The sequence below is a fragment of the Ascaphus truei genome, chromosome 2 (genome assembly GCF_040206685.1).
Source record: "Ascaphus truei isolate aAscTru1 chromosome 2, aAscTru1.hap1, whole genome shotgun sequence".
Classification (NCBI taxonomy): domain Eukaryota; kingdom Metazoa; phylum Chordata; class Amphibia; order Anura; family Ascaphidae; genus Ascaphus; species Ascaphus truei.
The window spans coordinates 474,615,890-474,642,748 of NC_134484.1; the positions used below are offsets into that span (position 1 = coordinate 474,615,890).

Sequence of the window (26,859 nt, forward strand, 5' to 3'; positions counted from 1 at the left end):
GCTGCTACTAATTTTGCTAAATATACCTTTATTGACTTATTCAAATTGACAATTGTCTATTGTATCTATTTGCGTGCTGGGGCCCCTCTGTGTATATATATACACATATATATATTCCTGTGTAAATCAGTATTGCTTGACCTGAAGAAGAGAGGAGAACTCTCGAAAGCTTGTCCTATGACATAAATTGTTAGTCCAATAAAAAAGGTATCACCTAATACTGAAGAACTCATTTATTCTGCACTATATATATAATTCTTTCGGGGGGGTCAGAGGTCCCCCCTGCCTCTGTGCACCAATTTATCTTCAGTTTATATTTATACATTTAGTTATTTGTGGAGTGCTACCTAGCAAACATACTTTTTATACAACATTTTATAAAACATGTACTGTATATTACACTGTGATGTCTCTAGCTTAATTCTGATATATGGAAGTACAGTATGGATATCTTATTTCTATATCATTTCATTTCACTGATTAACACTGCTGGTTATAAAGCTTTACTGTAGTATGTAGATGAGTTGGTCAGAAACCCTATAAATATTGTTTCTTCCTTACAAGGGGCCGTCCCATTGACTGAATATCCCTCAGATGTCCCCAAAGAGACTGGGCGCCCACCAGACTGGCTCGAGATGACATCCAACGAGAGCAGTGAAGTTAAATCAGTTACCCCGATCTCCCCATCCACAGCAGAGGGTCCCAGAGGTGAGTCACGTTTAAGTCTTAGAAAAGACACCGTGGGAATGGGATTCTATCAAGGAACAGAGAAATCACAGGCCGGGCCCCCATCTTATCACATTGTGAGAATGGGATTGTGACAAGGAACAGAGAAATCACAGGCCAGGCCCCCATCTTATCACATTGTGAGAATGGGATTGTGACAAGGAACAGAGAAATCACAGGCCGGGCCCCCATCTTATCACATTGTGAGAATGGGATTCTATCAAGGAACAGAGAAATCACAGGCCAGGCCCCCATCTTATCACATTGTGAGAATGGGATTGTGACAAGGAACAGAGAAATCACAGACCGGGCCTCCATCTTATCACATTGTGAGAATGGGATTGTGACAAGGAACAGAGAAATCACAGACCAGGCCCCCATCTTATCACATTGTGAGAATGGGATTGTGACAAGGAACAGAGAAATCACAGGCCGGGCCCCCATCTTATCACATTGTGAGAATGGGATTGTGACAAGGAACAGAGAAATCACAGGCCAGGCCTCCATCTTATCACATTGTGAGAATGGGATTGTGACAAGGAACAGAGAAATCACAGACCGGGCCCCCATCTTATCACATTGTGAGAATGGGATTCTATCAAGGAACAGAGAAATCACAGGCCGGGCCCCCATCTTATCACATTGTGAGAATGGGATTGTGACAAGGAACAGAGAAATCACAGACCGGGCCCCCATCTTATCACATTGTGAGAATGGGATTGTGACAAGGAACAGAGAAATCACAGGCCAGGCCCCCATCTTATCACATTGTGAGAATGGGATTCTATCAAGGAACAGAGAAATCACAGACCGGGCCCCCATCTTATCACATTGTGAGAATGGGATTCTATCAAGGAACAGAGAAATCACAGGCCAGGCCCCCATCTTATCACATTGTGAGAATGGGATTGTGACAAGGAACAGAGAAATCACAGACCGGGCCCCCATCTTATCACATTGTGAGAATGGGATTGTGACAAGGAACAGAGAAATCACAGACCGGGCCCCCATCTTATCACATTGTGAGAATGGGATTGTGACAAGGAACAGAGAAATCACAGACCAGGCCCCCATCTTATCACATTGTGAGAATGGGATTGTGACAAGGAACAGAGAAATCACAGACCGGGCCCCCATCTTATCACATTGTGAGAATGGGATTGTGACAAGGAACAGAGAAATCACAGGCCAGGCCCCCATCTTATCACATTGTGAGAATGGGATTCTATCAAGGAACAGAGAAATCACAGACCGGGCCCCCATCTTATCACATTGTGAGAATGGGATTGTGACAAGGAACAGAGAAATCACAGACCGGGCCCCCATCTTATCACATTGTGAGAATGGGATTGTGACAAGGAACATAGAAATCACAGGCCAGGCCCCCATCTTATCACATTGTGAGAATGGGATTGTGACAAGGAACAGAGAAATCACAGGCCAGGCCCCCATCTTATCACATTGTGAGAATGGGATTGTGACAAGGAACAGAGAAATCACAGGCCAGGCCCCCATCTTATCACATTGTGAGAATGGGATTCTATCAAGGAACAGAGAAATCACAGGCCAGGCCCCCATCTTATCACATTGTGAGAATGGGATTGTGACAAGGAACAGAGAAATCACAGACCAGGCCCCCATCTTATCACATTGTGAGAATGGGATTGTGACAAGGAACAGAGAAATCACAGACCAGGCCCCCATCTTATCACATTGTGAGAATGGGATTGTGACAAGGAACAGAGAAATCACAGACCGGGCCCCCATCTTATCACATTGTGAGAATGGGATTGTGACAAGGAACAGAGAAATCACAGGCCAGGCCCCCATCTTATCACATTGTGAGAATGGGATTCTATCAAGGAACAGAGAAATCACAGGCCAGGCCCCCATCTTATCACATTGTGAGAATGGGATTGTGACAAGGAACAGAGAAATCACAGGCCGGGCCCCCATCTTATCACATTGTGAGAATGGGATTCTATCAAGGAACAGAGAAATCACAGGCCAGGCCCCCATCTTATCACATTGTGAGAATGGGATTCTATCAAGGAACAGAGAAATCACAGGCCAGGCCCCCATCTTATCACATTGTGAGAATGGGATTGTGACAAGGAACAGAGAAATCACAGACCGGGCCCCCATCTTATCACATTGTGAGAATGGGATTGTGACAAGGAACAGAGAAATCACAGACCAGGCCCCCATCTTATCACATTGTGAGAATGGGATTGTGACAAGGAACAGAGAAATCACAGACCGGGCCCCCATCTTATCACATTGTGAGAATGGGATTGTGACAAGGAACAGAGAAATCACAGACCAGGCCCCCATCTTATCACATTGTGAGAATGGGATTGTGACAAGGAACAGAGAAATCACAGGCCGGGCCCCCATCTTATCACATTGTGAGAATGGGATTGTGACAAGGAACAGAGAAATCACAGGCCAGGCCCCCATCTTATCACATTGTGAGAATGGGATTCTATCAAGGAACAGAGAAATCACAGGCCAGGCCCCCATCTTATCACATTGTGAGAATGGGATTGTGACAAGGAACAGAGAAATCACAGGCCAGGCCCCCATCTTATCACATTGTGAGAATGGGATTGTGACAAGGAACAGAGAAATCACAGGCCAGGCCCCCATCTTATCACATTGTGAGAATGGGATTGTGACAAGGAACAGAGAAATCACAGACCGGGCCCCCATCTTATCACATTGTGAGAATGGGATTGTGACAAGGAACAGAGAAATCACAGACCAGGCCCCCATCTTATCACATTGTGAGAATGGGATTGTGACAAGGAACAGAGAAATCACAGGCCAGGCCCCCATCTTATCACATTGTGAGAATGGGATTCTATCAAGGAACAGAGAAATCACAGGCTAGGACTCCATCTTATCCACAGCGAAAGAGGGGAGGTCCCTGCTCAGCCTTTGAAAAACTTACTAGACGGATGCTATCAGGGAGAGAGACAAATTGCTATCCACGAAAGAGAAAGAACCCTATTGATGCACACTCCTTGTATGTCATTGATTCACTTTAGACAGCCAATATATATTTTTTATATAACTGTCAAATATATCCTGCAGAGTATAGGCATCTAGGATGCTGGATACAGTTTGAAACGAATGCATTTCGTGTGTGCATAGATATAAAGTCCTAATATGGATATGAATAAGCATTACATCCTGCAGGCAGGAGGCAGCCGGAGGAGACAGGGAGGCGTGGTGGAGGCGTGGCCGTGGGAGGTTCGCCCTCATTGGCTGAACCGCTCACGTGACATTGCCGTCGCCTGAAGAAAACAAAATCCCAGGTCTGGTCTCTGGTCTGCCGCCCTGCAGTACTGTCTGCGTGTGCGTCGGGCTGGGCATGTACACTTTAATTGTTTGATTTGGAGCTGCGGCGCATAGCATGGCACATAGCGCGGCGCCGCCGGCCGCGTTGGGTATAATCACGGCCTAAGAGGAAGCTGTGCATGCAAAGTAGGCTTTGTAATAGATTCAAGAAACAGGGACCTACTGTAAGAAGTCTAAGCTGCTGAAGATGTATTTTATAATGTTGATATTCATTTATATTAATACATTTAATGAATGTCATGAATGAATTTAATGAATAATATGATATTCATTTAATGAAGCAATGATTTTTGGGGATAATCATTTGAGTTACGAGTTACACAGGCTAGATTTCAAGTGCCAGTGTTACAATTTAATCACTGACTCCTTATCTTCCCAGGTTTCCCAGATCTTTAAAAAAAAAAAGCTGAACCTCAGAGTGATATCAGTAAATGTCATTTGCAATCCTTAGCTTGAGAACTAAAACATTGTGTCCTGTACCACATTATTTCTGTTAAAATGTTGATGCTGTGTTTTTTCTACCTAGAAAATGACCTAACATCTAAGCCCTCGTCAGACACAACATCTCTTGGGAGTATCCAGAAGCCCGGCTCTCAGCTTCCTGGTAAAGCTACTAGGAGGCCTGGAGATACTGGAGAACCAGGACTGCATTATCATTCTCAACCAACTGGAAGTCCAGGGCTATTAAGTGTGAAACCAGGACATGGCGTAACACCTGGAATTGGCATTACTGGACAGCCAGGCATTCAGGAGAAGCATGAAGTCAGTGGAAAGCCTGGGATCAGAATGCCAGAGAGACCTGAACAGAAAGGAGAACCAAGCCATTCCATGCGAGGGACTCCGGGACATGGAGAGTTTTCACCAGGTTCTCCTGGACTTGCATGGACAGTAACAACCCCTGGAATTACATTCAAGCCAGGAAGCAGTACACCATTAATGGCTGCAATTACGGCCAGTCAGAGCCAAGCTCCTGAGGGAAGTGAAATTGCAGGAGTTCCTGGAGTTTACACCAATGGCTACCAGACAGGCATTCCTGGATTAGCCACACCGTTTGCTGGTAAGGACAAATGGACATTGAACACAAAGTCGAATGTAGATGGCAGTCCAGAACTGGCAGGTTTACCAGGCTTAAGTATAGAAATAGGAGAATCAGTGACAGGGAAGGGAACTTCTCACACAGGGACACCTGGGAAGAGTGCAGATAGGTATGCACCATTCCACACTACATCACCAGAATATACCCGTGAAAGCACAACACCTACTCCAGCTTGGGTAAGGACAGGCCCCCCTGGTCTAACAATGGGATCAGTTTCACCAGAGGAGGGCTGGCCCACAAGACTTCAAGGACAAACACTGTCACAGGGTAGGTCTGGGACCCCCCATGTCAACACAGAGCCAATGACCAATGCACCACCAACTGTAATTCCAGGTTTAGCCACTAGACAGACTCCCGGAGAAGGGTGGTCTACATCAGAGGAAGCCCGGCCACCCCTCCAGTATCACACAGGTACACCAGTCACCAGAGAGATGTATAATGAAATGAGGACTCAAAGTAATATTCCCCCTACAATGAGCACTGGGTCTGGGGGAAGTGGTGAGCCAGGCATGAGACCCATCAAGCCTGAGTATATCGCTGTACCTGGAGAACATCATGCCAGCTTGAAGCCTGGTGGGGGTGGTACAGTCATTGTTTGGAAGGAGCCCATTGAGGTTCCACCAGAAAGGAGCCGAGATGACGGGGGACACTTTAGACCAGGGGGCCGTCAAGAACTTAATGCTACACCTATAGCTCAAGGTTTGTGGCATGACTATTTCTTATCTACACTGAATTGCCCGTGTGACTTTAATGTTCTAGGTAAAGGAAGGGCAAACGGTTACTGTATTAATCCAGTAATAGGAGATTTACAATGTACTACTTACCCAGTGCAAGACTACTGGCTCAGGAATCCAAAGCATGTGTCCTGCACACTACAGAACTTATTCACTGAAGAGAGACAAGAGAAATCAATCAATTCTTAAAGGTTCAGTCTCACTATTGCACTTGGCTATGCAACACCTTTGTTTTAATGTTGAATACCCTGTTCAGGTATTTAGGAGCTCAGACCCAATTAGCTTTCTTTTTTTTTTAGTTAATTGTAAAACAAAATGTAGCAATGATTCAAAAGTTGCAATGATCAAAGCCAGCTCATTTTAAAATATCTTAGAAAATTCTTACATAGAGATCTGATTAACATTTATATCTAGATCTCTCCATTGTGACCATAATAAAAATGGGTATGAAAATGCTAATGAGGGGGACAGAGTAAGTGAAACGTCAACTTGATCTAAACATGATGCTAAAATAATAATAATATTGATGATGTTGATGGTACTACAATAGAACAAAAGAGGGGTTGACCCCCTTCAACCTAGTTTGACCGCTAGGGTCACTGATCAGACTGGTGCAATAGGGCGAGGGGACTAATCAAAAACACAAAGAACCCTGTATGATGCAAAGACACAATGCATACAGATAAGGGCCTATTAATGCACTCAAAGTCTGAAGGGTAGGTCACCCTAATAAAAAAGCAACAACACAGGAATAATCTGAACCAAACCTATAAATGGTATAAAGTAAATGCTTTATTAGGTGGGTAAAAAATGGTACCAGAATAAATGGTGAACAGAATGAACTAAATACAGTATGTGCTAGTGGGGTAAGTAACCCAATGGTTAATCCAAAACTGTTGGAAAACTACACATAAGCACTATAAGTGTCAGATAGCATACAGTCAATGCCTGTGGTATGAGGCAGTGAAGGCTAACTGAAATATACATTCTATAATAAGCCCCATTACATTCTATACATTCTATAATAAGCCCCATTACATTCTATACATCCTATAATAAGCCCCATTACATTCTATACATTCTATAATAAGCCCCATTACAGTCTATACATCCTATAATAAGCCCCATTACATTCTATACATCCTATAATAAGCCCCATTACATTCTATAATAAGCCCCATTACATTCTATACATCCTATAATAAGCCCCATTACCTTCTATACATCCTTTAATAAGCCCCATTACATTCTATACATCCTATAATAAGCCCCATTACCTTCTATACATCCTATAATAAGCCCCATTACATTCTATACATCCTATAATAAGCCCCATTACATTCTATACATTCTATAATAAGCCCCATTACATTCTATACATTCTATAATAAGCCCCATTACATTCTATACATTCTATAATAAGCCCCATTACATTCTATACATCCTATAATAAGCTCATTACATTCTATACATTCTATAATAAGCCCCATTACCTTCTATACATTCTATAATAAGCCCCATTACATTCTATACATTCTATAATAAGCCCCATTACCTTCTATACATCCTATAATAAGCCCCATTACATTCTATACATCCTATAATAAGCCCCATTACATTCTATACATTCTATAATAAGCCCCATTACATTCTATACATTCTATAATAAGCCCCATTACATTCTATACATCCTATAATAAGCCCCATTACATTCTATACATTCTATACATCCTGTAATAAGCCCCATTACATTCTATACATCCTATAATAAGCCCCATTACATTCTATACATCCTATAATAAGCCCCATTACATTCTATAATAAGCCCCATTACATTCTATACATCCTATAATAAGCCCCATTACCTTCTATACATCCTTTAATAAGCCCCATTACATTCTATACATCCTATAATAAGCCCCATTACCTTCTATACATCCTATAATAAGCCCCATTACATTCTATACATCCTATAATAAGCCCCATTACATTCTATACATTCTATAATAAGCCCCATTACATTCTATACATTCTATAATAAGCCCCATTACATTCTATACATTCTATAATAAGCCCCATTACATTCTATACATCCTATAATAAGCTCATTACATTCTATACATTCTATAATAAGCCCCATTACAGTCTATACATCCTATAATAAGCCCCATTACATTCTATACATCCTATAATAAGCCCCATTACATTCTATAATAAGCCCCATTACATTCTATACATCCTATAATAAGCCCCATTACCTTCTATACATCCTTTAATAAGCCCCATTACATTCTATACATCCTATAATAAGCCCCATTACCTTCTATACATCCTATAATAAGCCCCATTACATTCTATACATCCTATAATAAGCCCCATTACATTCTATACATTCTATAATAAGCCCCATTACATTCTATACATTCTATAATAAGCCCCATTACATTCTATACATTCTATAATAAGCCCCATTACATTCTATACATCCTATAATAAGCTCATTACATTCTATACATTCTATAATAAGCCCCATTACCTTCTATACATTCTATAATAAGCCCCATTACATTCTATACATTCTATAATAAGCCCCATTACCTTCTATACATCCTATAATAAGCCCCATTACATTCTATACATTCTATAATAAGCCCCATTACATTCTATACATCCTATAATAAGCCCCATTACATTCTATACATTCTATAATAAGCCCCATTACATTCTATACATTCTATAATAAGCCCCATTACATTCTATACATCCTATAATAAGCCCCATTACATTCTATACATTCTATACATCCTGTAATAAGCCCCATTACATTCTATACATTCTATAATAAGCCCCATTACCTTCTATACATCCTATAATAAGCCCCATTACTTTCTATACATTCTATAATAAGCCCCATTACATTCTATACATTCTATAATAAGCCCCATTACCTTCTATACATCCTATAATAAGCCCCATTACATTCTATACATTCTATAATAAGCCCCATTACATTCTATACATCCTATAATAAGCCCCATTACATTCTATACATTCTATAATAAGCCCCATTACATTCTATACATCCTATAATACGCCCCATTACCTTCTATACATCCTTTAATAAGCCCCATTACATTCTATACATCCTATAATAAGCCCCATTACCTTCTATACATCCTATAATAAGCCCCGTTACATTCTATACATCCTATAATAAGCCCCATTACATTCTATACATTCTATAATAAGCCCCATTACATTCTATACATTCTATAATAAGCCCCATTACATTCTATACATTCTATAATAAGCCCCATTACCTTCTATACATTCTATAATAAGCCCCATTACATTCTATACATTCTATAATAAGCCCCATTACCTTCTATACATCCTATAATAAGCCCCATTACATTCTATACATTCTATAATAAGCCCCATTACATTCTATACATCCTATAATAAGCCCCATTACATTCTATACATTCTATAATAAGCCCCATTACATTCTATACATTCTATAATAAGCCCCATTACATTCTATACATTCTATACATCCTGTAATAAGCCCCATTACATTCTATACATTCCATAATAATCCCCATTACATTCTATACATTCTATAATAAGCCCCATTACATTCTATAATAAGCCCCATTACATTCTATACATTCTATAATAAGCCCCATTACATTCTATACATTCTATAATAAGCCCCATTACATTCTATACATTCTATAATAAGCCCCATTACATTCTATACATTCCATAATAAGCCCCATTACATTCTATACATTCTATAATAAGCCCCATTACATTCTATACATTCTATAATAAGCCCCATTACATTCTATACATTCTATAATAAGCCCCATTACATTCTATACATTCCATAATAATCCCCATTACATTCTATACATTCTATAATAAGCCCCATTACATTCTATACATTCTATAATAAGCCCCATTACATTCTATACATTCTATAATAAGCCCCATTACATTCTATACATTCTATAATAAGCCCCATTACATTCTATAATAAGCCCCATTACATTCTATACATTCTATAATAAGCCCCATTACATTCTATACATTCTATAATAAGCCCCATTACATTCTATACATTCTATAATAAGCCCCATTACATTCTATACATTCTATAATAAGCCCCATTACATTCTATACATCCTATAATAAGCCCCATTACATTCTATAATAAGCCCCATTACATTCTATACATTCTATAATAAGCCCCATTACATTCTATACATTCTATAATAAGCCCCATTACATTCTATACATTCTATAATAAGCCCCATTACATTCTATAATAAGCCCCATTACATTCTATACATCCTATAAGAAGCCCCATTACATTCTATACATTCTATAATAAGCCCCATTACATTCTATACATCCTATAATAAGCCCCATTACATTCTATAATAAGCCCCATTACATTCTATACATTCTATAATAAGCCCCATTACATTCTATACATTCTATAATAAGCCCCATTACATTCTATACATCCTATAATAAGCCCCATTACCTTCTATACATCCTATAATAAGCCCCATTACATTCTATACATCCTATAATAAGCCCCATTACATTCTATACATTCTATAATAAGCCCCATTACATTCTATACATTCTATAATAAGCCCCATTACATTCTATACATTCTATAATAAGCCCCATTACCTTCTATACATTCTATAATAAGCCCCATTACATTCTATACATTCTATAATAAGCCCCATTACCTTCTATACATCCTATAATAAGCCCCATTACATTCTATACATTCTATAATAAGCCCCATTACATTCTATACATTCTATAATAAGCCCCATTACATTCTATACATCCTATAATAAGCCCCATTACATTCTATACATTCTATACATCCTGTAATAAGCCCCATTACATTCTATACATTCTATAATAAGCCCCATTACATTCTATACATTCTATAATAAGCCCCATTACATTCTATACATTCTATAATAAGCCCCATTACCTTCTATACATTCTATAATAAGCCCCATTACATTCTATACATTCTATAATAAGCCCCATTACCTTCTATACATCCTATAATAAGCCCCATTACATTCTATACATTCTATAATAAGCCCCATTACATTCTATACATCCTATAATAAGCCCCATTACATTCTATACATTCTATAATAAGCCCCATTACATTCTATACATTCTATAATAAGCCCCATTACATTCTATACATTCTATAATAAGCCCCATTACATTCTATAATAAGCCCCATTACATTCTATACATTCTATAATAAGCCCCATTACATTCTATACATTCTATAATAAGCCCCATTACATTCTATACATTCTATAATAAGCCCCATTACATTCTATACATTCTATAATAAGCCCCATTACATTCTATAATAAGCCCCATTACATTCTATACATTCTATAATAAGCCCCATTACATTCTATACATTCTATAATAAGCCCCATTACATTCTATACATTCTATAATAAGCCCCATTACATTCTATACATCCTATAATAAGCCCCATTACATTCTATAATAAGCCCCATTACATTCTATACATTCTATAATAAGCCCCATTACATTCTATACATTCTATAATAAGCCCCATTACATTCTATACATTCTATAATAAGCCCCATTACATTCTATAATAAGCCCCATTATATTCTATACATCCTATAATAAGCCCCATTACATTCTATACATTCTATAATAAGCCCCATTACATTCTATACATCCTATAATAAGCCCCATTACATTCTATAATAAGCCCCATTACATTCTATACATTCTATAATAAGCCCCATTACATTCTATACATTCTATAATAAGCCCCATTACATTCTATACATTCTATAATAAGCCCCATTACATTCTATACATTCTATAATAAGCCCCATTACATTCTATACATCCTATAATAAGCCCCATTACATTCTATAATAAGCCCCATTACATTCTATACATTCTATAATAAGCCCCATTACATTCTATACATTCTATAATAAGCCCCATTACATTCTATACATTCTATAATAAGCCCCATTACATTCTATAATAAGCCCCATTACATTCTATACATCCTATAATAAGCCCCATTACATTCTATACATTCTATAATAAGCCCCATTACATTCTATACATCCTATAATAAGCCCCATTACATTCTATAATAAGCCCCATTACATTCTATACATTCTATAATAAGCCCCATTACATTCTATACATTCTATAATAAGCCCCATTACATTCTATACATCCTATAATAAGCCCCATTACATTCTATACATCCTATAATAAGCCCCATTACATTTTATAATAAGCCCCATTACATTCTATACATTCTATAATAAGCCCCATTACATTCTATAATAAGCCCCATTACATTCTATACATTCTATAATAAGCCCTATTACATTCTATACATTCTATAATAAGCCCCATTACATTCTATACATTCTATAATAAGCCCCATTACATTCTATACATTCTATAATACGCCCGATTACATTCTATACATTCTATAATAAGCCCCATTACATTCTATACATTCTATAATAAGCCCCATTACATTCTATACATTCTATAATAAGCCCCATTACCTTCTATACATTCTATAATAAGCCCCATTACATTCTATACATTCTATAATAAGCCCCATTACCTTCTATATATCCTATAATAAGCCCCATTACATTCTATACATTCTATAATAAGCCCCATTACATTCTATACATCCTATAATAAGCCCCATTACATTCTATACATTCTATAATAAGCCCCATTACATTCTATAATAAGCCCCATTACATTCTATACATCCTATAATAAGCCCCATTACATTCTATACATTCTATACATCCTGTAATAAGCCCCATTACATTCTATACATTCTATAATAATCCCCATTACATTCTATACATTCTATAATAAGCCCCATTACATTCTATACATTCTATAATAAGCCCCATTACATTCTATACATTCTATAATAAGCCCCATTACATTCTATAATAAGCCCCATTACATTCTATACATTCTATAATAAGCCCCATTACATTCTATACATTCTATAATAAGCCCCATTACATTCTATACATTCTATAATAAGCCCAATTACATTCTATACATTCTATAATAAGCCCCATTACAATCTATACATTCTATAATAAGCCCCATTACATTCTATACATCCTATAATAAGCCCCATTACATTCTATAATAAGCCCCATTACATTCTATACATTCTATAATAAGCCCCATTACATTCTATACATTCTATAATAAGCCCCATTACATTCTATACATTCTATAATAAGCCCCATTACATTCTATAATAAGCCCCATTACATTCTATACATCCTATAATAAGCCCCATTACATTCTATACATTCTATAATAAGCCCCATTACATTCTATACATCCTATAATAAGCCCCATTACATTCTATAATAAGCCCCATTACATTCTATACATTCTATAATAAGCCCCATTACATTCTATACATTCTATAATAAGCCCCATTACATTCTATACATCCTATAATAAGCCCCATTACATTCTATACATCCTATAATAAGCCCCATTACATTCTATAATAAGCCCCATTACATTCTATACATTCTATAATAAGCCCCATTACATTCTATACATTCTATAATAAGCCCCATTACATTCTATACATTCTATAATACGCCCCATTACATTCTATACATTCTATAATAAGCCCCATTACTTTCTGTACATTCTATAATACGCCCCATTACATTCTATACATTCTATAATAAGCCCCATTACCTTCTATACATTCTATAATAAGCCCCATTACATTCTATACATTCTATAATAAGCCCCATTACCTTCTATACATCCTATAATAAGCCCCATTACATTCTATACATTCTATAATAAGCCCCATTACATTCTATACATCCTATAATACGCACCATTACATTCTATACATTCTATAATAAGCCCCATTACATTCTATACATTCTATAATAAGCCCCATTACATTCTATACATCCTATAATAAGCCCCATTACATTCTATACATTCTATACATCCTGTAATAAGCCCCATTACATTCTATACATTCTATAATAAGCCCCATTACATTCTATACATTCTATAATAAGCCCCATTACATTCTATACATTCTATAATAAGCCCCATTACCTTCTATACATTCTATAATAAGCCCCATTACATTCTATACATTCTATAATAAGCCCCATTACCTTCTATACATCCTATAATAAGCCCCATTACATTCTATACATTCTATAATAAGCCCCATTACATTCTATACATCCTATAATAAGCCCCATTACATTCTATACATTCTATAATAAGCCCCATTACATTCTATACATTCTATAATAAGCCCCATTACATTCTATACATTCTATAATAAGCCCCATTACATTCTATAATAAGCCCCATTACATTCTATACATTCTATAATAAGCCCCATTACATTCTATACATTCTATAATAAGCCCCATTACATTCTATACATTCTATAATAAGCCCCATTACATTCTATACATTCTATAATAAGCCCCATTACATTCTATACATTCTATAATAAGCCCCATTACATTCTATAATAAGCCCCATTACATTCTATACATTCTATAATAAGCCCCATTACATTCTATACATTCTATAATAAGCCCCTTTACATTCTATACATTCTATAATAAGCCCCATTACATTCTATACATCCTATAATAAGCCCCATTACATTCTATAATAAGCCCCATTACATTCTATACATTCTATAATAAGCCCCATTACATTCTATACATTCTATAATAAGCCCCATTACATTCTATACATTCTATAATAAGCCCCATTACATTCTATAATAAGCCCCATTATATTCTATACATCCTATAATAAGCCCCATTACATTCTATACATTCTATAATAAGCCCCATTACATTCTATACATCCTATAATAAGCCCCATTACATTCTATAATAAGCCCCATTACATTCTATACATTCTATAATAAGCCCCATTACATTCTATACATTCTATAATAAGCCCCATTACATTCTATACATTCTATAATAAGCCCCATTACATTCTATACATTCTATAATAAGCCCCATTACATTCTATACATCCTATAATAAGCCCCATTACATTCTATAATAAGCCCCATTACATTCTATACATTCTATAATAAGCCCCATTACATTCTATACATTCTATAATAAGCCCCATTACATTCTATACATTCTATAATAAGCCCCATTACATTCTATAATAAGCCCCATTACATTCTATACATCCTATAATAAGCCCCATTACATTCTATACATTCTATAATAAGCCCCATTACATTCTATACATCCTATAATAAGCCCCATTACATTCTATAATAAGCCCCATTACATTCTATACATTCTATAATAAGCCCCATTACATTCTATACATTCTATAATAAGCCCCATTACATTCTATACATCCTATAATAAGCCCCATTACATTCTATACATCCTATAATAAGCCCCATTACATTTTATAATAAGCCCCATTACATTCTATACATTCTATAATAAGCCCCATTACATTCTATAATAAGCCCCATTACATTCTATACATTCTATAATAAGCCCTATTACATTCTATACATTCTATAATAAGCCCCATTACATTCTATACATTCTATAATAAGCCCCATTACATTCTATACATTCTATAATACGCCCGATTACATTCTATACATTCTATAATAAGCCCCATTACATTCTATACATTCTATAATAAGCCCCATTACATTCTATACATTCTATAATAAGCCCCATTACCTTCTATACATTCTATAATAAGCCCCATTACATTCTATACATTCTATAATAAGCCCCATTACCTTCTATATATCCTATAATAAGCCCCATTACATTCTATACATTCTATAATAAGCCCCATTACATTCTATACATCCTATAATAAGCCCCATTACATTCTATACATTCTATAATAAGCCCCATTACATTCTATAATAAGCCCCATTACATTCTATACATCCTATAATAAGCCCCATTACATTCTATACATTCTATACATCCTGTAATAAGCCCCATTACATTCTATACATTCTATAATAATCCCCATTACATTCTATACATTCTATAATAAGCCCCATTACATTCTATACATTCTATAATAAGCCCCATTACATTCTATACATTCTATAATAAGCCCCATTACATTCTATAATAAGCCCCATTACATTCTATACATTCTATAATAAGCCCCATTACATTCTATACATTCTATAATAAGCCCCATTACATTCTATACATTCTATAATAAGCCCAATTACATTCTATACATTCTATAATAAGCCCCATTACAATCTATACATTCTATAATAAGCCCCATTACATTCTATACATCCTATAATAAGCCCCATTACATTCTATAATAAGCCCCATTACATTCTATACATTCTATAATAAGCCCCATTACATTCTATACATTCTATAATAAGCCCCATTACATTCTATACATTCTATAATAAGCCCCATTACATTCTATAATAAGCCCCATTACATTCTATACATCCTATAATAAGCCCCATTACATTCTATACATTCTATAATAAGCCCCATTACATTCTATACATCCTATAATAAGCCCCATTACATTCTATAATAAGCCCCATTACATTCTATACATTCTATAATAAGCCCCATTACATTCTATACATTCTATAATAAGCCCCATTACATTCTATACATCCTATAATAAGCCCCATTACATTCTATACATCCTATAATAAGCCCCATTACATTCTATAATAAGCCCCATTACATTCTATACATTCTATAATAAGCCCCATTACATTCTATACATTCTATAATAAGCCCCATTACATTCTATACATTCTATAATACGCCCCATTACATTCTATACATTCTATAATAAGCCCCATTACTTTCTGTACATTCTATAATACGCCCCATTACATTCTATACATTCTATAATAAGCCCATTACATTCTATACATTCTATAATAAGCCCCATTACATTCTATACATTCTATAATAAGCCCCATTACATTCTATACATTCTATAATAAGCCCCATTACATTCTATACATTCTATAATAAGCCCCATTACATTCTATACATTCTATAATAAGCCCCATTACATTCTATACATCCTATAATAAGCCCCATTACATTCTATACATTCTATAATAAGCCCCATTACATTATATAATAAGCCCCATTACATTCTATACATTCTATAATAAGCCCTATTACATTCTATACATTCTATAATAAGCCCCATTACATTCTATAATAAGCCCCATTACATTCTATACATTCTATAATAAGCCCCATTACATTCTATACATCCTATAATAAGCCCCATTACATTCTATACATCCTATAATAAGCCCCATTACATTCTATAATAAGCCCCATTACATTCTATACATTCTATAATAAGCCCCATTACATTCTATAATAAGCCCCATTACATTCTATACATTCTATAATACGCCCCATTACATTCTATACATTCTATAATAAGCCCCATTACTTTCTGTACATTCTATAATACGCCCCATTACATTCTATACATTATATAATAAGCCCATTACATTCTATACATTATATAATAAGCCCCATTACATTCTATACATTCTATAATAAGCCCCATTACCTTCTATACATCCTATAATAAGCCCCATTACATTCTATACATTCTATAATAAGCCCCATTACATTCTATACATCCTATAATAAGCCCCATTACATTCTATACATTCTATAATAAGCCCCATTACATTCTATACATTCTATAATAAGCCCCATTACATTCTATACATCCTATAATAAGCCCCATTACATTCTATACATTCTATACATCCTGTAATAAGCCCCATTACATTCTATACATTCTATAATAATCCCCATTACATTCTATACATTCTATAATAAGCCCCATTACATTCTATACATTCTATAATAAGCCCCATTACATTCTATACATTCTATAATAAGCCCCATTACATTCTATAATAAGCCCCATTACATTCTATACATTCTATAATAAGCCCCATTACATTCTATACATTCTATAATAAGCCCCATTACATTCTATACATTCTATAATAAGCCCCATTACATTCTATACATTCTATAATAAGCCCCATTACATTCTATACATTCTATAATAAGCCCCATTACATTCTATACATCCTATAATAAGCCCCATTACATTCTATAATAAGCCCCATTACATTCTATACATTCTATAATAAGCCCCATTACATTCTATACATTCTATAATAAGCCCCATTACATTCTATACATTCTATAATAAGCCCATTACATTCTATAATAAGCCCCATTACATTCTATACATCCTATAATAAGCCCCATTACATTCTATACATTCTATAATAAGCCCCATTACATTCTATACATCCTATAATAAGCCCCATTACATTCTATAATAAGCCCCATTACATTCTATACATTCTATAATAAGCCACATCATATTCTATACATTCTATAATAAGCCCCATTACATTCTATACATCCTATAATAAACCCCATTACATTCTATACATCCTATAATAAGCCCCATTACATTCTATAATAAGCCCCATTACATTCTATACATTCTATAATAAGCCCCATTACATTCTATACATTCTATAATAAGCCCCATTACATTCTATACATCCTATAATAAGCCCCATTACATTCTATACATCCTATAATAAGCCCATTACATTCTATACATTATATAATAAGCCCCATTACATTCTATACATTCTATAATAAGCCCCATTCCATTCTATACATTCTATAATAAGCCCCATTCCATTCTATACATTCTATAATAAGCCCCATTACATTCTATACATTCTATAATAAGCCCCATTACATTCTATACATTCTATAATAAGCCCCATTACATTCTATAATAAGCCCCATTACATTCTATACATTCTATAATACGCCCCATTACATTCTATACATTCTATAATAAGCCCCATTACTTTCTGTACATTCTATAATACGGCCCATTACATTCTATACATTCTATAATAAGCCCATTACATTCTATACATTCTATAATAAGCCCCATTACATTCTATACATTCTATAATAAGCCCCATTACATTCTATACATTCTATAATAAGCCCCATTACATTCTATACATTCTATAATAAGCCCCATTACATTCTATACATTCTATAATAAGCCCCATTACATTCTATACATTCTATAATAAGCCCCATTACATTCTATACATTCTATAATAAGCCCCATTACATTCTATACATTCTATAATAAGCCCCATTACATTCTATACATTCTATAATAAGCCCCATTACATTCTATACATTCTATAATAAGCCCCATTACATTCTATACATTCTATAATAAGCCCCATTACATTCTATAATAAGCCCCATTACATTCTATACATCCTATAATAAGCCCCATTACATTCTATACATTCTATAATAAGCACCATTACATTCTATACATCCTATAATAAGCCCCATTACATTCTATAATAAGCCCCATTACATTCTATACATTCTATAATAAGCCCCATTACATTCTATACATTCTATAATAAGCCCCATTACATTCTATACATTCTATAATAAGCCCCATTACATTCTATACATTCTATAATAAGCCCCATTACATTCTATACATTCTATAATAAGCCCCATTACATTCTATACATTCTATAATAAGCCCCATTACATTCTATAATATGCCCCATTACATTCTATACATCCTATAATAAGCCCCATTACATTCTATACATTCTATAATAAGCCCCATTACATTCTATACATTCTATAATAAGCCCCATTACATTCTATACATTCTATAATAAGCCCCATTACATTCTATACATTCTATAATAAGCCCCATTACATTCTATAATAAGCCCCATTACATTCTATACATCCTATAATAAGCCCCATTACATTCTATACATTCTATAATAAGCCCCATTACATTCTATACATCCTATAATACGCCCCATTACATTCTATAATAAGCCCCATTACATTCTATACATACTATAATAAGCCCCATTACATTCTATACATTCTATAATAAGCCCCATTACATTCTATACATCCTATAATAAGCCCCATTACATTCTATACATCCTATAATAAGCCCCATTACATTTTATAATAAGCCCCATTACATTCTATACATTCTATAATAAGCCCCATTACATTCTATAATAAGCCCCATTACATTCTATACATTCTATAATAAGCCCTATTACATTCTATACATTCTATAATAAGCCCCATTACATTCTATACATTCTATAATAAGCCCCATTACATTATATACATTCTATAATACGCCCTATTACATTCTATACATTCTATAATAAGCCCCATTACATTCTATACATTCTATAATAAGCCCCATTACATTCTATACATTCTATAATAAGCCTCATTACCTTCTATACATTCTATAATAAGCCCCATTACATTCTATACATTCTATAATAAGCCCCATTACCTTCTATACATCCTATAATAAGCCCTATTACATTCTATACATTCTATAATAAGCCCCATTACATTCTATACATTCTTTAATAAGCCCCATTACATTCTATACATTCTATAATAAGCCCCATTACATTCTATACATCCTATAATAAGCCCCATTACATTCTATACATTCTATACATCCTGTAATAAGCCCCATTACATTCTATACATTCTATAATAATCCCCATTACATTCTATACATTCTATAATAAGCCCCATTACATTCTATACATTCTATAATAAGCCCCATTACATTCTATACATTCTATAATAAGCCCCATTACATTCTATAATAAGCCCCATTACATTCTATACATTCTATAATAAGCCCCATTACATTCTATACATTCTATAATAAGCCCCATTACATTCTATACATTCTATAATAAGCCCCATTACATTCTATACATTCTATAATAAGCCCCATTACATTCTATACATTCTATAATAAGCCCAATTACATTCTATACATCCTATAATAAGCCCCATTACATTCTATAATAAGCCCCATTACATTCTATACATTCTATAATAAGCCCCATTACATTCTATACATTCTATAATAAGCCCCATTACATTCTATACATTCTATAATAAGCCCCATTACATTCTATAATAAGCCCCATTACATTCTATACATCCTATAATAAGCCCCATTACATTCTATACATTCTATAATAAGCCCCATTACATTCTATACATCCTATAATAAGCCCCATTACATTCTATAATAAGCCCCATTACATTCTATACATTCTATAATAAGCCCCATTACATTCTATACATTCTATAATAAGCCCCATTACATTCTATACATCCTATAATAAGCCCCATTACATTCTATACATCCTATAATAAGCCCCATTACATTCTATAATAAGCCCCATTACATTCTATACATTCTATAATAAGCCCCATTACATTCTATACATTCTATAATAAGCCCCATTACATTCTATACATCCTATAATAAGCCCCATTACATTCTATACATCCTATAATAAGCCCCATTACATTCTATAATAAGCCCCATTACATTCTATACATTCTATAATAAGCCCCATTACATTCTATAATAAGCCCCATTACATTCTATACATTCTATAATACGCCCCATTACATTCTATACATTCTATAATAAGCCCCATTACTTTCTGTACATTCTATAATACGCCCCATTACATTCTATACATTCTATAATAAGCCCATTACATTCTATACATTATATAATAAGCCCCATTACATTCTATACATTCTATAATAAGACCCATTACATTCTATACATTCTATAATAAGCCCCATTACATTCTATACATTCTATAATAAGCCCCATTACATTCTATACATTCTATAATAAGCCCCATTACATTCTATACATTATATAATAAGCCCCATTACATTCTATAAATTCTATAATAAGCCCCATTACATTCTATACATCCTATAATAAGCCCCATTACATTCTATACATTCTATAATAAGCCCCATTACATTATATAATAAGCCCCATTACATTCTATACATTCTATAATAAGCCCTATTACATTCTATACATTCTATAATAAGCCCCATTACATTCTATAATAAGCCCCATTACATTCTATACATTCTATAATAAGCCCCATTACATTCTATACATCCTATAATAAGCCCCATTACATTCTATACATCCTATAATAAGCCCCATTACATTCTATAATAAGCCCCATTACATTCTATACATTCTATAATAAGCCCCATTACATTCTATACATTCTATAATAAGCCCCATTACATTCTATACATTCTATAATAAGCCCCATTACATTCTATAATAAGCCCCATTACATTCTATACATCCTATAATAAGCCCCATTACATTCTATACATTCTATAATAAGCCCCATTACATTCTATACATCCTATAATACGCCCCATTACATTCTATAATAAGCCCCATTACATTCTATACATTCTATAATAAGCCCCATTACATTCTATACATTCTATAATAAGCCCCATTACATTCTATACATCCTATAATAAGCCCCATTACATTCTATACATCCTATAATAAGCCCCATTACATTTTATAATAAGCCCCATTACATTCTATACATTCTATAATAAGCCCCATTACATTCTATAATAAGCCCCATTACATTCTATACATTCTATAATAAGCCCTATTACATTCTATACATTCTATAATAAGCCCCATTACATTCTATACATTCTATAATAAGCCCCATTACATTATATACATTCTATAATACGCCCTATTACATTCTATACATTCTATAATAAGCCCCATTACATTCTATACATTCTATAATAAGCCCCATTACATTCTATACATTCTATAATAAGCCTCATTACCTTCTATACATTCTATAATAAGCCCCATTACATTCTATACATTCTATAATAAGCCCCATTACCTTCTATACATCCTATAATAAGCCCTATTACATTCTATACATTCTATAATAAGCCCCATTACATTCTATACATTCTTTAATAAGCCCCATTACATTCTATACATTCTATAATAAGCCCCATTACATTCTATACATCCTATAATAAGCCCCATTACATTCTATACATTCTATACATCCTGTAATAAGCCCCATTACATTCTATACATTCTATAATAATCCCCATTACATTCTATACATTCTATAATAAGCCCCATTACATTCTATACATTCTATAATAAGCCCCATTACATTCTATACATTCTATAATAAGCCCCATTACATTCTATAATAAGCCCCATTACATTCTATACATTCTATAATAAGCCCCATTACATTCTATACATTCTATAATAAGCCCCATTACATTCTATACATTCTATAATAAGCCCCATTACATTCTATACATTCTATAATAAGCCCCATTACATTCTATACATTCTATAATAAGCCCAATTACATTCTATACATCCTATAATAAGCCCCATTACATTCTATAATAAGCCCCATTACATTCTATACATTCTATAATAAGCCCCATTACATTCTATACATTCTATAATAAGCCCCATTACATTCTATACATTCTATAATAAGCCCCATTACATTCTATAATAAGCCCCATTACATTCTATACATCCTATAATAAGCCCCATTACATTCTATACATTCTATAATAAGCCCCATTACATTCTATACATCCTATAATAAGCCCCATTACATTCTATAATAAGCCCCATTACATTCTATACATTCTATAATAAGCCCCATTACATTCTATACATTCTATAATAAGCCCCATTACATTCTATACATCCTATAATAAGCCCCATTACATTCTATACATCCTATAATAAGCCCCATTACATTCTATAATAAGCCCCATTACATTCTATACATTCTATAATAAGCCCCATTACATTCTATACATTCTATAATAAGCCCCATTACATTCTATACATCCTATAATAAGCCCCATTACATTCTATACATCCTATAATAAGCCCCATTACATTCTATAATAAGCCCCATTACATTCTATACATTCTATAATAAGCCCCATTACATTCTATAATAAGCCCCATTACATTCTATACATTCTATAATACGCCCCATTACATTCTATACATTCTATAATAAGCCCCATTACTTTCTGTACATTCTATAATACGCCCCATTACATTCTATACATTCTATAATAAGCCCATTACATTCTATACATTATATAATAAGCCCCATTACATTCTATACATTCTATAATAAGACCCATTACATTCTATACATTCTATAATAAGCCCCATTACATTCTATACATTCTATAATAAGCCCCATTACATTCTATACATTCTATAATAAGCCCCATTACATTCTATACATTATATAATAAGCCCCATTACATTCTATAAATTCTATAATAAGCCCCATTACATTCTATACATCCTATAATAAGCCCCATTACATTCTATACATTCTATAATAAGCCCCATTACATTATATAATAAGCCCCATTACATTCTATACATTCTATAATAAGCCCTATTACATTCTATACATTCTATAATAAGCCCCATTACATTCTATAATAAGCCCCATTACATTCTATACATTCTATAATAAGCCCCATTACATTCTATACATCCTATAATAAGCCCCATTACATTCTATACATCCTATAATAAGCCCCATTACATTCTATAATAAGCCCCATTACATTCTATACATTCTATAATAAGCCCCATTACATTCTATAATAAGCCCCATTACATTCTATACATTCTATAATACGCCCCACTACATTCTATACATTCTATAATAAGCCCCATTACTTTCTGTACATTCTATAATACACCCCATTACATTCTATACATTCTATAATAAGCCCATTACATTCTATACATTATATAATAAGCCCCATTACATTCTATACATTCTATAATAAGCCCCATTACCTTCTATACATCCTATAATAAGCCCCATTACATTCTATACATTCTATAATAAGCCCCATTACATTCTATACATCCTATAATAAGCCCCATTACATTCTATACATTCTATAATAAGCCCCATTACATTCTATACATTCTATAATAAGCCCCATTACATTCTATATATCCTATAATAAGCCCCATTACATTCTATACATTCTATACATCCTGTAATAAGCCCCATTACATTCTATACATTCTATAATAATCCCCATTACATTCTATACATTCTATAATAAGCCCCATTACATTCTATACATTCTATAATAAGCCCCATTACATTCTATACATTCTATAATAAGCCCCATTACATTCTATAATAAGCCCCATTACATTCTATACATTCTATAATAAGCCCCATTACATTCTATACATTCTATAATAAGCCCCATTACATTCTATACATTCTATAATAAGCCCCATTACATTCTATACATTCTATAATAAGCCCCATTACATTCTATAATAAGCCCCATTACATTCTATACATTCTATAATAAGCCCCATTACATTCTATACATCCTATAATAAGCCCCATTACATTCTATAATAAGCCCCATTACATTCTATACATTCTATAATAAGCCCCATTACATTCTATACATTCTATAATAAGCCCCATTACATTCTATACATTCTATAATAAGCCCCATTACATTCTATAATAAGCCCCATTACATTCTATACATCCTATAATAAGCCCCATTACATTCTATACATTCTAAAATAAGCCCCATTACATTCTATACATCCTATAATAAGCCCCATTACATTCTATAATAAGCCCCATTACATTCTATACATTCTATAATAAGCCCCATTACATTCTATACATTCTATAATAAGCCCCATTACATTCTATACATCCTATAATAAGCCCCATTACATTCTATACATCCTATAATAAGCCCCATTACATTCTATACATCCTATAATAAGCCCCATTACATTCTATACATTCTATAATAAGCCCCATTACATTCTATACATTCTATAATAAGCCCCATTACATTCTATATATCCTATAATAAGCCCCATTACATTCTATACATTCTATACATCCTGTAATAAGCCCCATTACATTCTATACATTCTATAATAATCCCCATTACATTCTATACATTCTATAATAAGCCCCATTACATTCTATACAATCTATAATAAGCCCCATTACATTCTATACATTCTATAATAAGCCCCATTACATTCTATAATAAGCCCCATTACATTCTATACATTCTATAATAAGCCCCATTACATTCTATACATTCTATAATAAGCCCCATTACATTCTATACATTCTATAATAAGCCCCATTACATTCTATACATTCTATAATAAGCCCCATTACATTCTTTAATAAGCCCCATTACATTCTATACATTCTATAATAAGCCCCATTACATTCTATACATCCTATAATAAGCCCCATTACATTCTATAATAAGCCCCATTACATTCTATACATTCTATAATAAGCCCCATTACATTCTATACATTCTATAATAAGCCCCATTACATTCTATACATTCTATAATAAGCCCCATTACATTCTATAATAAGCCCCATTACATTCTATACATCCTATAATAAGCCCCATTACATTCTATACATTCTATAATAAGCCCCATTACATTCTATACATCCTATAATAAGCCCCATTACATTCTATAATAAGCCCCATTACATTCTATACATTCTATAATAAGCCCCATTACATTCTATACATTCTATAATAAGCCCCATTACATTCTATACATCCTATAATAAGCCCCATTACATTCTATACATCCTATAATAAGCCCCATTACATTCTATAATAAGCCCCATTACATTCTATACATTCTATAATAAGCCCCA

At 33.9% G+C, this 26,859-nt stretch overlaps 1 protein-coding gene across 1 annotated transcript in view; it reads left to right on the forward strand.

Annotated features, from left to right (window-relative positions):
• Positions 1-26,859, forward strand: part of LOC142488297 (SCO-spondin-like) — a 403,111-nt gene that overhangs the window by 218,708 nt on the left and 157,544 nt on the right. Inside the window, exons 55-56 of the mRNA XM_075588669.1 lie at positions 565-708; positions 4,616-5,146. Coding sequence (XP_075444784.1) covers positions 565-708; positions 4,616-5,146 — 675 coding nt within the window. The remainder of the gene's footprint in view (positions 1-564; positions 709-4,615; positions 5,147-26,859) is intronic.